Raw genomic sequence first — 14612 nt, 5'->3', positions numbered from 1 at the left:
TAACAAGTTACGATGTCCAGAAGATTAAGTACTGTGAGAAACAGGACTTGTAAATTGTTTTTACAAGTCCAAATATCCGTGCTGTTCCCAAATAAAAGATAAGTTGGTATTTTAAACAAGTTGTCATGAAATCATTAGGGATTCTGCCTCTGAATTCTGTTGGAATAATCATCCCAGCGAAGTACTGAATTTCTCTAATTATTACTTTATCTGAGGATCTGGAGCCTTTCTTGATATCGAGTGAAACACCTTTCTCCCTCTCCTCTCCTCCCTTCCCCACCCCCAGGACACAGCCTGTGCTGATGTTTAAACACATTGAGAATGCAGGTCATCTTTCTGCTGTGCCATTGTTTCACTGCTTTGTCCTATATATATTTTATTGTTCCTTTATGATGGCTATTAAGGGCCTTTGTCCCCTTCTGTGCTTCCGTGAAGAATATTTATGGCTTTTACAGCGCTCTCAGGGGCAGACCATTGATAATTATTGAGGAAATCCAGAGGTGTCATATTAAAGCAGCTTTTTGCATACCCACAGGGATTTGGAGATATTATCAAGCAGGTGGTGTCTGTGTGATCAGAGGAGGGTCCCTGCTCAGTGGAACTGGGAGAGATGAAGGAGAACATGTGAACTGGTGTGTCCTCACTGTGGGTGGGGGCTGCTTTTGGGGCAGGATCCCAACCGGAGCTGTCTCCTTTTCCTGGCATCTCTGGGAAGATGTGGTGAGGTTTTAAATTACCCAGCAAACACACACTTCTCTTTAGAACAAATTCATGTTATTTTTGTTGCTCTGGAGTACCACACAGACTTGAGAACATCAGAGCATCCAGTGATGGTGTTGCAATATTGAACCTCTGATGTCTCTGAGCAGCTTTTGGTGACCTTCATCTTCCCAGAGAAGTGCAGAGGTTGACCTGTGCAGAGCTGTCATTGTTTGTGTCACAGCAGCATGCACAGGTCCCAGCTGGGACTGGTGTGGGCTGGGCTGGGAACTCTCCTTGTGAAGAGACACTGTGTTTTCAAGAGCTTTGCATCTGATGGGAAGAGTACCAGAGAAATGGTTAAAGTGCTAACACCAAGTTCCTCAGTGTAGCTTTTCTGGGTGACTTTGCACAACGTATTTATTCCCTCTGTGATCTGCACAATAGAGAAACAACAATATTCTGCTTCTCTGGGGCATTGTAGTTGTAAAGCTGTATGGTGTTCAGAGGGCACTCGATGTGTTCTTGTTGCCAAATCATGTTTGAGGAAAACAAGATGAAATGAGAAATGGGTATTTATGGGAAATCCTCCAGTGCAGTTATTTCTTCATTTTGAATGAAAAAGAAATGTGAAATATCAAAAAATGTTAGTGAAAAATTGTGAAAGGGGTTAGAATCATAGTGGTAATTGGGGAGAGTCTTCATAGAACTGAAGTTCACAGAATTACAGAATATTCTAAGTTGGAAGGGACCCACAAGGATCTTCAAGTCCAACTCTTAAGTGAATGGCCCATACAGGAATTTATCCCACAACCTTGGCATTATTAGCAACAGTGTCTAAACAACTGAGCTAATCTCAGGTTCAGTTCTATAACTGCACCAAATATTTACATTATAACAGTGTTTGTAATGATTGTTTGTAATTCTAAATTGATCTTTCAGAACATTGTTATTTGTTCATTAGAAAATTTAAGAACTTTCAAAATTATGTATTTTTAAAGTTCTGTGGTGTTTTTATCGAAGAAATCTGAAGAAGTCTGTCACCTACAGTTTGCATGAGTCTCAGTCAGTGCATTATCCTGACACCAGCCATCCTTTGCCCTTTCATCCTTTCTCAGAGGTATTATTTTAAATGCTTTTAAACCCAGAGGTCCACTGGTAGCCTCAGTTCTGGCCAGAAGGTGCTGCACTGAGGCTTTCTGTTCCTTCACTTCCACGTGTCTCTGTCTCATCTAGGGATGATCTCTGGGTGCTTCAGGTGTATCCCAGGTCAGAGGGAGGGAACGTTTATCGACTTTTTTTTTTTCCTTTTTAACCTTTGTTTCCTTTCCCTGCCTCCACAAGTGATGGCTGTGCTAATTTGTTCACAGGCCATTAACTTCTGAGTGCTGTGAGAGCCCATCCCAGCCCTTGCAAGAAGCTGCTGTTCACCAGGTCGTAATTCTCTTGCTCCCACCTCCTCTCCCACGTGGCTGATGTGGCTTCTGTTTTAATTCCAGACGATGACTGCACCGACTCCTTCACTCCCAACCAAGTGGCCAGGATGCACTGCTACCTGGACCTCGTCTACCAGAGCTGGCAGCCCACCAAGAAACCGGCTCCTGTTGCCATTGCCCCCCAGATCGTGGCTCGGACCTCCTCCTCTGTCACCCTGGAGTGGTTCCCACCCATCGACGGGCACTTCTTTGAAAGGTGATCACTCGCTGCTCTGTACTCTCCTGCTGAATTTGATGGGAAAGGGAGAAATAGGGACCCTGCTCCGGGATCACAGCTTGATCATGTCCTGTGCTCAGTCTTAAGGCTCTTTCCTAAATTGGTTCATACTGAGGAGGTTATTGATCTGTTGTCTGCTCTTCCTTTCTCAGCCTGTAGCTCTCAGTTGAAGGCCATTGATTTGCCATGTAAAGGGCATCTCTTTCTCCATATGTTACGGGAGGAATTTTCAATCAAAGATTCCAGCCCTGTGATTCCTGCTGTTATTGCTGCTCACGAATACCTGTGGGCTTCGGCTCTGCCTGCGTGTTCCCCCTCCTCCTCTTGCATGTTTCCTTGGCAAGGACAAAGTGGATCTTGTTTCTACTCCTGTGACAACCCAGAGCTCGTGGGCTGTGGAGTCTCACAGGGCAAGGAGGTGGCTGGGCTGGGGACAGGGACAAATGCTCCCTCCTTCCCTGAGCTGTGGGTCTGAGATAGGAATTGTGCAAGGCAGAATCAAAGACCCAAACCCATGAATATCATGAGTGTCATCTTGTAGGTCAGAGTAGGGGGTGTGTATGTGTGTTTATGTCTTATAGACATGCAATATGTGATATCAGAAATTAAAAATTAGGTGAATGTAGGGCTCTGGGCAGGAGTCACAGCAGGAGTCACAGCACACTGCAGCCCAAAGCCAGAGCAGCTCTGCCCCAGGATGAGCTGAGCAACTGGGCAGTTCACTTAAATGCTCTTACATAGCTCTTGGATGAGCAGCTGGAGCTGTGGAGTCCTGGCAGAGAACTTCCTAAATGATTGACCTTCTCGCATTACCATTAGCTCACCTCCCCTGTTTGCATTTCTTCTCCACCTTCTGCTTTGTTGTTTTATAGAGAGCAAACTTGGAGTGTCCTTCAGCAGCACAGCAGTTCAGAGCACAGGAGGCCGAATTTACAAGCATATTAAGACCCAAAGAGCTGCCTCAGCACTGCTACTTTGTGCTGGGAGAGCACCTTGAAAGCCTCCATCAGGGATGAAACTCCTTCCAGCACTGCCAGGACACCCTGGCCATTTCAGTGCCCAGCTCACACTTTATCCCACAGGGCAGAGAGCTGTTATTTCCTGCTCAGATGAGATTTTCCACCTTTATTGCAGATTGATATGGGGAGGGTAATCAAACCCTAATAGGAATCGATAAAGAGAGGTCTCGTGCTCTGAACAGCGTTTGCTTTAATTGCAGTTTTGTAACCGAATCCTTTTATTCCCGACCTGTGAAAAGGACTTTTGTGAAGTTCTGAAAATTAATTCAGAATTTTTCAGCCCGTAATCATTTTCAGGCAAATTAAATTTCTCCAATTTAATTTAGATTTCAGAAGATGCTTATTGTGTGTTAAATAAATGCCATCTGCCTCTTAAAAACACGTTGATGCAAAGTTAATTGTTATGTAACCAAATATGCCTTTATTACATATTTCTTATAACTCAATCAATATGTTCTTAATAACCTCTAGTTACTTGCTTCTTAAATAACACACAGTGGATAGCCTGCTAAATCTAAAATTTCATAACAGAGTTATCATATGTTAAATAAAGAGTGATTTTCCAGGAAAAAAAAACTCCTTTGGGCTTTCAAATCTGTGTGCTCAGTATTACTGAAGAGATTTAAAGAGACAGCCTCAAATACTTTGAGTCCAATTCCTTGTTAAAATGAGATTCCCACTGCTGATGGAAACAGAAATGTTGCCGTGACCATTTAAAAATGTCACTGAAAAATATAAATGATCCTGTCTCAAACATGCCCAGATTTTTGATCTGTTAATCAAAACAAGGATGACAGTATTATTGTAGTGACTAATCCTGGAAAGGCTCACGTGCTGAACTTCCAGTACTGTTGTGTCCAGCTCTGCTCGGTTAGAGCCACATGCCTGTATCAATTTGTGAAATTGGGTCACTGTGCAAGACAAGTAGGAGGTAAAATTGGCCAAGTATAATCTTATCTGTGTGTGGGAATACTGTAAATCTTTGCAGATATTTTTACACAAAGTGCACACCATGGCCCAAATTTTACTTGCCTCACTTGAATGAATAAACTCATTCACTTCAATGGGACTATTCATGTAAAAAACAGAAGACTGATACTCAGCTGCTGAGTGCCTTGGGCCTGGTTTCTAATGCACAGAGGCCCCTTCCTTGCTGTTTTGACAGTGTAAAAGGGCCTTCAAAGCATGAATGGCTCTGGCTACATTAGCAAGTATTGTGGCCCAATATAAGTAGATCTCCAGTGCAAAACAGTGGTTAATGAAGACCTGACGTCAACACTGGAGGGGTTCTGGGGGGGTTCCTGGTGCCCCGTGGCACCAGTGGTGGGAGCACATCAGGTGTGGTCCTGGAGCACACCTCCACTCTGGTTTCTCCAAAACTGGTCCAGCTTCCATGCCCAGGACTGACCCAAGTGCTCTAGGTGGGCAAGGGGAGGAGTCTTGCTTCAACAGCTCGCTCCTGATCCAAATTACAATGCTACTGTAGGCGTAACTCAAATTCTTTTTATGTCTCTTTTATTCTCTGGAGCTGTGCACAGGCAGGGACCTCTGCCTAATGAAAGTCAGGGAGAGAAAATTTAGCCTTCTGTTTAAAAATGCAGCACTGGGCTGGCTGTGTCTGTGTGTGAGGTCCTGACAGGTCTGTGGTTGAAGGGAGAGGAAGTGTGGAAGTAAAGACCATGTACTTAGATGCAGCTCTGCCACAGGTGCATTAGATGCTTTTCTCATAGGGTGTCCTATTGATTAATTATGTGGATTTAGGGACAGAGAGCAATGTAAACTCAAGATTCCTGTTAATTTGGAGTTGGCTATCCTGTGTTCTCACATTTTGGCAAGAATAGGTGCATGAGCTGTGCACAGCAGTAAAATCTTCTTCCTGACAGACCCTCCTTACCTCTTTAGAGTGTTCGACTGATGTTTGCTCTTTCACTCAAGAGAGTCATTTACCTGCACATAAATTTTCCAACATGCTTTGACCCTAAACTCCAGCAGCTGGTTGAGCTTCCAAATATCTCTAATAACCAAATATATCAAGAACCAGCATTTCTTCTTGTAGCTATTGCACGTGGGATTGGAATATTTACCATTCTCCATCCTCCCTTTCAAACAAGCATGAAAAAATGTTGCATACACATATAATAATATGTAATAATAAAATAATAACAGAGCCAACGAAACAAGTGAAAACAAGTGAGAAAAGGAGAAGCCTCTTCATTTCCTGGCTGCATCCATTAGATGTGTTCATCCATTGACTGTTCTCCTGTTTGATATGCACAGGCAGATGTAAACAGTTATTGTCATAGGGCTCTGCAGCAAATTCTGCCTGGGCAGAAAACTTTGAATGCATCTTCTCTTCCAAGTTTTCATTGAGGTGACTGCATTAATTTCCATGAATCTGATGCTATCTCATTCTTAGCAAGCAAATATTTTGGTCAGTGTGGTGTCCCAGATTGAGATGACTGGGCTTGATAATCACTGGCTTAAACCTTGATGGAAAGTTTCAGTGCCTTAGAAGGGAGAGCACTGATTCTGAATTTCAAGTAAGCAGCTGCAATTTAGCCTAAAAACAGGCACTTTTTACCCAAAGCAATGACAGATATTTAGTGGTTTTGAGTTGCCCACTGAACTGGTGCTGGCCCTGAAGGAAATTGTCTGTTTTTCACTAGTAATCTTTAGATTTGGAATCCACTTCACTGAAATATCATGCTGTAGGAATGAATTCCTCCTGTGCTCTGAACTTCATAAGCTGGAATTTCCCCAGTACTTGGCTTATTAGAAAACAGAGAAGTCTAGATTTTCCATTACCCTGCACTTTGGGGAGTCATGTGCCCTGGTGTATAAGGTGGCAGATATGCTATCATTCCCAATTAATAGTGTTTTGAACCAATTTATGCTCATTTTTCCTTATTGTCCATGGCTGCATAAGGTGTAAGGATCTGGCTTAGATTTTCATAAGCCAATAAATGTGATTCCATAATTAGGTTTGACATTCATGGCTGTTTGTAGGATTTGTGTGCAAGAGTCTGCAGACCAAAAACTTTAACCCAGGAGTCATCCCCTCTGTAAGTCCTTTCAGCCAGTGGAGTTACATCAGGGTTGAGTCTGGCTCCCAAACTGGAAAAGTAAAAGGAGAAAGTTTGCTCATAGCCTTTCCCACATGATGCTCCTTGTGATTTCTCTTACCTCCAAGTCCTCACTGGTAAAAGGAAATGTTTGTCCATAAGCCTACCCTTTTTTTCCACCATGGCAGCCTGTGATGAAATTGTATAGCTGCTAATTTGAGTGAAAAGCAGTCCTAATTGTGGAAACTTGGCTTTCAGAGCCCTGTCCTCATCCAGGACCAAGTGCTAATGCAGGAGTCTCTTTGTACAGAAACTGAAAAATTATTGTTGCAGGGACTTCTGTCCTGGCTAGTGGTGGATGTGTCTGAAAAACAACTGCACAACAATAGTTCTACATCTTGATTTTTCAGTACCTATTATTCTGGTTTCTTTTTTTTTTTTTTTTGCATATATTATTCAGGCAAGCTGAGTTAGACACTTAAACCACTGCTAAATAGACAGCTGGGAAATGAAATAGGGAGGCAGTGTCATGCCAATAGTGCAGGTGGGTGAATGGGACATGGAGAGAAGTTGCTCACAACACGCCCAAATTTTTTCTTTAAGAGTGTTACAGATGATACAAGGAAGAGGAGGACCCTTCTGCCTCCCTCTTCTTTATTCTACCTTATTGTCACATTTAATTCTTCAGGTGTTTTCAGCAGGTGCATCTCTTTCTGCCTGAGACAGTCATTTGCTGTCTCTTTGTGGGGGTGGCCACACTGAAATGGGTACGAGTTTTACCACTGATTTCATTCCAAGTCCCATCTCTGACAGTCCCTGCTTCTGCCTGATGAAGCCAACAGGAAGCTGACTTTCAAATAGATGCCTGTCAACAAATGGGAGATGCTAAGCTGTGGAGCCAGCTGAGTGTGTGCCATCCCTGCCACCCAAGGGAAAGGCGATGGCACAGTTGGGGAGCTCTGGGAGAGTGAATTTACAGTCCTGGTGTCCTCACTGAGGATCCAAAACAACTTCTGCCTGAGGATCACAGTGACCTCTTCAAAGCAGCGCTGAAACAAATCATGCAGTGGTGGTTACGATGGCGAAAATTTGCATAGCTGATTGTAATAGTTGATATAAATTATCACAGTAATTGACTCAATCCATACTTACTCAGGTCGTGTAGAGAGTACACTGTGTTACACACAAATTGTTTGCCTAAAACTTGTCCTTTCCTAGGTGCGTTTGATCATTAGGATAATTAATTTTTAACTTTCCTTTTTAGCAGGAAGTGTTACTTAAAGCAGAACAATGAATTCTGAATAATAAGCAGCTTACTGGGATGAATAGCCACACATTCTGGGTCAAACAAGGTTTCCAAATTTTGTGATCCCTGTTTCCCCTGCAAAAAAAAAAAAAAAAAAAAAAAAAGACCTAAGGCCATATTCTATTCTGTATGTTCATAACCCACCCCTTTTCCAGGCTTGTAATGATCAGGGCTGTGAGACACCTCCAAAAGCAGGTTCTTGCATACTTAGCAAAGCTGTGCTTCATAGAGCAGCTCGGTCTGATGGTTTCAGAACCTGGGACTTCACCCTTTCCTCTAACCATCAGAATACCCAAAGCCTTCACAATCTTAAAAGTACTCCAAGTTCAAGCAATAAATAAATCCATGATGGGAGCAGAAATAGATCTGAAATCTCCTGAGGCCAGTGTCTCTGCTCTAAACACTAAGCAGCATGTATTTTCTTTTGTCAGGGTTTGATCCGGTGCAGAGGGGAAAAAAATAAGAAAAAATATAGGTGAATGTGATTTCCCAGGTTGCTGTCATTTTGTGTAGGATGGAGGGCACACAAGTGGTGTCTACAAGGGCTCTTTGCTTAAATCTGCAGAAGGTCAGCATCAGAAAACACTCTTTTCAGTGCCTTGAGAAAAAGAGGGTTAAGTGGACCTGAATTCTGAGTCTTATTGCTTTTAATATAGTTGAATAAGCAGCTCATTCAGCTGTTACTAAGTTGGTGTGTTTTCCTGTTTTCCTGGCCTCCTAGAGAAGTGGGATCAGCATGTGATCTGTGTGCGGAAGGAAGAGTCCTGGTGCAATACGCCTTCAGCGCCTCGTCCCCCATGCCCTGCGATCCCTCGGGGCACTGGAGCCCACGGGAGGCAGAAGGTGAGTCACAGAGCTGGGGGCAAAGACGTGGCGGGGGACAAGAAAGGCCAAAGTCAAAGGAGAGCCACAAAGGCAGTGGGAAAATCTGGGGGAGAGTGACTGATTATGCCGGCGTGTAACGTGGGCAAGATTAGAGCACAGAGAAACACCGTGCCCTGGGGTAATGCCATGGCTGAAATACCTGTGCTTTGGCCCCCGGGTCCTGCCCTTGCCCATGAATTAAGTGAATTCCGGGAGCTGAACATGAATTTCACAAAGCAGCAGAGTGCCAAGAAATGCTGACTGTTCACATCTGTCGGACGGATTCCTCAGGGGAGCTGTTTGCTCCCTCTACTCCAACTCCAAAAGTGAAGAATTGTTATTTATTTGGGCCTGATTTCTGCTGCCTTTGCTTGTGGTGATTAGCAGAGGGCTGCAGCGGCAGCCAGGCTGAAAGGAGGTTGCCCTTTGGGCAAGTACTCTGCAGCAGGAATGCAGGTGACTATGTCAGGCCCTCTCTAGTTCCGGGTGTTTTGCAAGTCATTCTTATTGCTTCTCTTTGAGTGTGTTGGAGGGAGAATGGTCTGCAGGGCTGGTTGTACAGTGTCATTAGATCTCCATCATTAACTCTCCTCCACGTGTACCTTCCGCTCCATAAGTAGCTGGATGTGGTGGAGCATATTTAAGATTATTCCAGGCAGAGGTCAGTCATCACAAATCATGGTTTGGAAAGAGCAGAGTATTATTTCAATCTGTCCATCATGAGCTGTTCCTTTGGAAGCAGCGCATTCCTGGCCCAGATTTCACTGTAAGCACAAAGGTGGGCTCGTAGAGCCCCAAGGCCAACCCCTGGATTTTGCAAGGTCATTATACAAATACCTCCTTCTATTAAGGGCTTACTTGTCCTGCAGCTAGAGCACGTGGGAGTTATTCTGCAAGGAAGATTATTTGTGATAATGTGGTGATACATTTAGTGCTGGCACCCAGGAGCCCTCCCTCGTCCCGAGGTCAGCACGTGCAGCGAGCTGGATCCCCACTGCTTGATGGGACAAGTGTCCCCTGCCTCACATACCCATATCCCAGGGTGGGGGCCCAGCAGAGGTTGTGTTTCACTCCAACTCAGCCCCCAGGTTTGAAATAAGTTGCCCAGAGGAGCTGTGGCTGCTCCATCCCTGGAAGTGTCCAAGGCCAGGTTGGACGGGGTTTGGAGCAACCTGGGCTGGTGGAAGGTGTCCCTGCCCATGGCAGGGGGTGCAACAAAAAGCTTTAAGGTTCTCTCCAGCCCAAACCAGTCTGTGATTCCATGACATCCAAGGCCCAGGCTGCTGGGCACAGCTGAGAGCACACCTGCCCCTTGAGTGGATGCTCCATCCTGGGAAGCAGCGCTCCGGCTGCGAGTGTGACTGGATTATCCAGTAAACAGCACTAGTGAAGTTTGGATGGCTTGCAGCAGTAGTTCAGGGTGGAAGGTGGAATTTCCACTTAGCCAAGCATTACAAGACTTTGAAACTTGGTTTCATTTGGAACAAAACTTGAAACTTTTGAAATTCTCCACGGAGGAAAATTAAAAACAAAAAGTGTTTGAGGCTGGCCAAAATGTTTTGTTTAGCTCATAGAATTGCTCTTTTGTGAACTTTGGTAAAATTATGATATTTGAAAATATACCCTTTTAGTATAGAATCTAGGGCAAAAGCAACTTTGAATATCAAAATGGAAAATTTTGATTCAAGGTGCAAAAGTGAAAATAATTCTTCCAAAAATGTCTAAAAACAATGTTCCAATAGTGTTAGAACTTTCTTGCCATTTTCTCTTCCAGAATAAAATTTTGTCCAAATAAACCCAATTTTGCGAAGTGTTTTGATTTTGAGAGGACTGCATATTCCATTGAAATTTGCAGTTCCATCAAAATTTCTCCAACAGCCTTTGATTTGAAAAACTTGTAGATCTCACACGTCTTGCCAGCGGCATCATTCCTAGAGAAACTAAGCTACTCTAAGATTTATTACTCAGTGGCATTTTGCATTTAATTTCCTCTCCTTGCAGAGTGTGCCTGCATGTTCTTAACTATGAAGGGTGCAGTCTGATCCTTATCTGCCTCATTCAGTTGCTGTGGTGTCATTACTCTGGAAAAAAAAAAAATAAATTCGGGAATCCTGTCCCCTTGTTGAGTTGTCTCCACTTTAGGGTAGAAAATACACCGAGTGTATGGTGTTTGTTGCTCTGTGATTTTCTGTTGTCACTGCCACACTCCCTGACATTCAGGATCTCTGCCTATTTGCACTTGGTCTGAGTTACAAATAGCACAGTTAGATCATTGTCTGGATTCTTTAATTGTCTATCTATGAGTACCAAAGCGTGCAAGCTTTAATTTCACTTTCTGCAGGAGCTCATGGAACCTGGTTGGTCTGATCTCATGTTCCTGAGGTCTCACAGCACCAATACACTGCTACCCCAGGGAGCTGGTACCAGCAGTGCTCTGGGTCCTTCCCAGTGCCCTGCTTATTCCTGAGCATACTTGGATCCAGCCCCCAGGCTGAGGGATTCTGTGGCCCTTTCTCAGCCAGTTGTGGCCCTTGCATGAGAGGCTGTTTGCTCCCTGGCAGTGACTGTGGGAAGGCCCTGGAGATCCAGCACTTCTGATTTACTCCTTACCTTCACCACAGAACTAGAAAGCTTTAACCTACCTGGATTCTCACCAGCAACACCTGCTGGATAAACAAACCTCACAGCACCTCCAGAAGTCAGTCAAAGGAATGTTTTATATAAGAAAGGTGATTTTGGCTCAAGCCCAGAACGTTCCTTTGCCTGCTGTGCAATATATGCATATATCAGTCAGTTCCTGCTGCCTGGCTCACTGCTGACTGAGAGAAGTGTGAGAACCTGTTGCTGCCTTAGGCTGCTCTAGTGCCCTGCCTTTCCCAGGGGCCATTATTTCACTCGAGACTGATTCATTCTGTATTTGTGAGGGGAGATGTCTCAACTGGACATTGGAGTCCCATGGGATGGTTCCTTTGTCTTGGCCACCCAAAATGTGGCAGGTGAGTTGTGACAGCAGGTACATCCTGAGGCACTGCAGATCCCAGCTCAGGCTCTGTCCATGTGCCAGGACAATGCCAGGAGATTCACCCCAGCCACTGCACTGAACTACACGATGAAGGATTGACACGCAGGCTGTGGCTGTGAAAGACTCCCTACTAACCTGCCACTCCTGCTCTCTAACCAGGAGATGGGGTTTGGCTTATCCTCACAAACCTCACATTCCTTTGTGTCAGGCAAGACATGATGTTTCTATGACTGACCTAGCTGACTATCTCATAAGCCAAAGGATTTTCAGAATCTGAGTGCAGAGGGAAGAAATAAATTCTACACAGTTTCTTTTTATATACAAATATTTGTAATTTTCAGAGTATTTATCCATCTCTAGAAATCCAGTTGCATGAAATAGGATTTTCATCCTCTTCCACAATTAAATGAATGTTTCTTACCCAGTTCTAAGTGTTTGATGATATTTAAGGAAGAGTCTCTTTATCTCAATTTCATTGAGGTTTTCAGTGTATGAATGAATACAATCTGGCTCTCATTTTGGGGTAATGATCTGCTCTAAGCTCCCTGGAGGCTGAGTCCAATTCATGTATCTCCAGGGATCACACCCTGATCTACCCAAACATGTAGGTTTGTTTGGTGTTTAGGTCTTGCAGAGGCCTTGAACTGACAGAGGTGAATTTGCAGGATCCCAAAGGGGCACTACTTTTATACTGGGCTGTGAGCCATTAAGTCCATTTTCCTCTCTGTGAGATGGCAGTGGTGAGGCTCACAGATCTCTCCGAAGCCCTCTGAGATACTGGAGTTAAAAAACACCTTCTCAGGGCTGCAGTCAGGAGTTTGCTGAGAAAGTCACGGGAGGGCTCAGCCGAGCACGCACGGCCAGGAGTGATGGGAGATAACGGGAGCTGAGTGGGGCACTGGCTGCTCAGGGTGATGATACACAGGGCTCAGGAGCTTGCCAGGGGGAAAAACTCGAGCGTGCTAAATGGACCTCTGGCTTTCTTCAAACTGTATCACTGCTGTGGTCCCTCCAGACACTGAGCTCAGTGGCATTCCCACCACTCTGTGGCATGTGAGGAGGGAGGAGGGCTGTGGGGTGTGTGTGGGTGAGGGAGAAGCATTAAAAGTTGGGCATCTGCAGGGCAACTGTGTTGGATCACAGGAGGGTTACCTGAGATGCCAGGAAATCTATTCTGCACCTGGGTTCATTGGGTAGGAACAGGAGAATTCCCTGAGCTGTTTATCCTTGACAAAAGAGGTGCACTTCTAACACTTCATTGGATCACAGACAATAAGAATAACCTTCACACATTGCCCTTTTCTCTTGAAATTAGTAGTGATGTCCTGTTTGTCCATGTTTGCCCAGTGCTTTATAATGCTTTTTTCCTCAGCCGCAAACAGCTGTGCTCTCCTTTTTTTTCCCTCTGCCTTCTCCATTTCTCTCCTCTCCTTACCTTTCTTTATCTTTACTTTTTCCTTTCTTCTTTTCTGTATTTTGCTTCTCCCTGTCATGCTTGCTCCCTTTTTGGGTGATTATTTGGGAAGGAACAGGGTATTTATAGCTCTCACTGGATTCTATTACCAACTGTTCCACCCATCTGACCTCTCTGGATCTTGCAGTCCACGACTCCACGCCAAATTGTAATGTTACCGTAGTATTTGGGAACCCAGCAAGCATTGTGGCTTTCATTAGTTTTTAGCACTACCTCCCATGTAGTTGAACACAGCCACCGGTGAGAAATGTAAAAGTACAAGTGCCTGTTGTTTCATAACAAGCTCAAAGAGACAGCTCAGACCTGTGCTCCTTGTGCCTCCAAAAACCAGTGTGTAGATGTCACAGGAGTTGCCCCTGAACAGCACAATGCAACAGCTTCTTGGAACCAACAAAAGCTCTATTCTTGTCTTTGTTAGAGAGGAAAGGATTGTATTTTGGAGTGAGAGTCAAGGGAATAAGCAGGAGGTGAACCAAAGGCAAAGTGACTCTGCTTATCAGGTAAATTACCAAGTGGAAGGGGTAGAAAATATCATTGTTTGGCACAGGGAAAGACACTAGAAATAGGAAATTCAGGAGCAAATGCACTGACACAGTGTGTGTTGCATGTAGTCCAGCCTAGCTGGGCACTTAAGCAGGGTTTGTGTCTCTCACCTGGCCAGGAGAGGCTGGTGTTATGCTCCTCCCCATGCTGGCCATGCCTGTTCTGCTCAAGTAACTAATCATTTTCCTGGGCAGATATGCTCTCCTGCCACCAGTCTGTCTTTTAAAACCGATGCCAACGACAACCTATGTTCTCTAACTTCTTTTGTGCCCTCTCTCTGCTTCCTCCTTTCTTACCAGGGCACCCTGATGTGGAGCAGCCTTGTAAATCCAGCGTCAGGACGTGGAGTCCCAACTCGGCAGTCAACCAACACACGGTGCCCCCAGCCTGTCCCGAGCCCCAGGGCTGCTACCTGCAGCTGGAGTTCCGTTATCCCCTGACTCCAGAGTCTCTCACAATCTGGGTGACATTTGTTTCCCCGGACTGGGACTCCAGTGGAGCAGTGAATGACATCAAGTTGCTCACCGTCAGCGGGAAGAACATTTCTCTGGGGCCGCAGAACGTCTTCTGCGACATCCCACTGACCATAAAGCTGGATGCAGGACGGGTGGGCGAGGAGGTGTATGGAATCCAGATCTACACCCTGGATGAGCACCTGGAAATCGATGCTGCCATGCTGAGCTCTGTCCCCCACAGCACGCTGTGTGCAGACTGCAAACCCATCCAGTACAAAGTGGTTCGGGACCCTCCCTTCCAGTCTGGATCTCCAGTTGTCATCTCAAACCTCAGCAGGAGATATGTTGACACGTAAGTAACTGCTTTCCAGAGAGCTGGATCACCTTGTTCAGATCAAAACAGTTCCCTGTTCTTCTCATCCTGGTAATGTCCAGCTTTCCAAGTGGCTGTGAGG

General features: G+C 44.9%; 1 protein-coding gene across 2 annotated transcripts in view; it reads left to right on the top strand.

Annotated features, from left to right (window-relative positions):
• PAPPA (pappalysin 1) overlaps window positions 1-14612 on the top strand; it is a 181555-nt gene that overhangs the window by 59139 nt on the left and 107804 nt on the right. For both annotated transcript variants that reach the window (XM_027650182.1, XM_027650181.1), the window contains exons 5-7: window positions 2199-2391; window positions 8521-8642; window positions 14002-14509. In XM_027650182.1, coding sequence (XP_027505983.1) covers window positions 2199-2391; window positions 8521-8642; window positions 14002-14509 — 823 coding nt within the window. The remainder of the gene's footprint in view (window positions 1-2198; window positions 2392-8520; window positions 8643-14001; window positions 14510-14612) is intronic.

Source organism: Corapipo altera, unplaced genomic scaffold (assembly GCF_003945725.1).
Source record: "Corapipo altera isolate COAL_440 unplaced genomic scaffold, ASM394572v1 268, whole genome shotgun sequence".
Classification (NCBI taxonomy): Eukaryota; Metazoa; Chordata; class Aves; order Passeriformes; family Pipridae; genus Corapipo; species Corapipo altera.
This window is presented reverse-complemented; position numbering and strand designations above follow the sequence as displayed.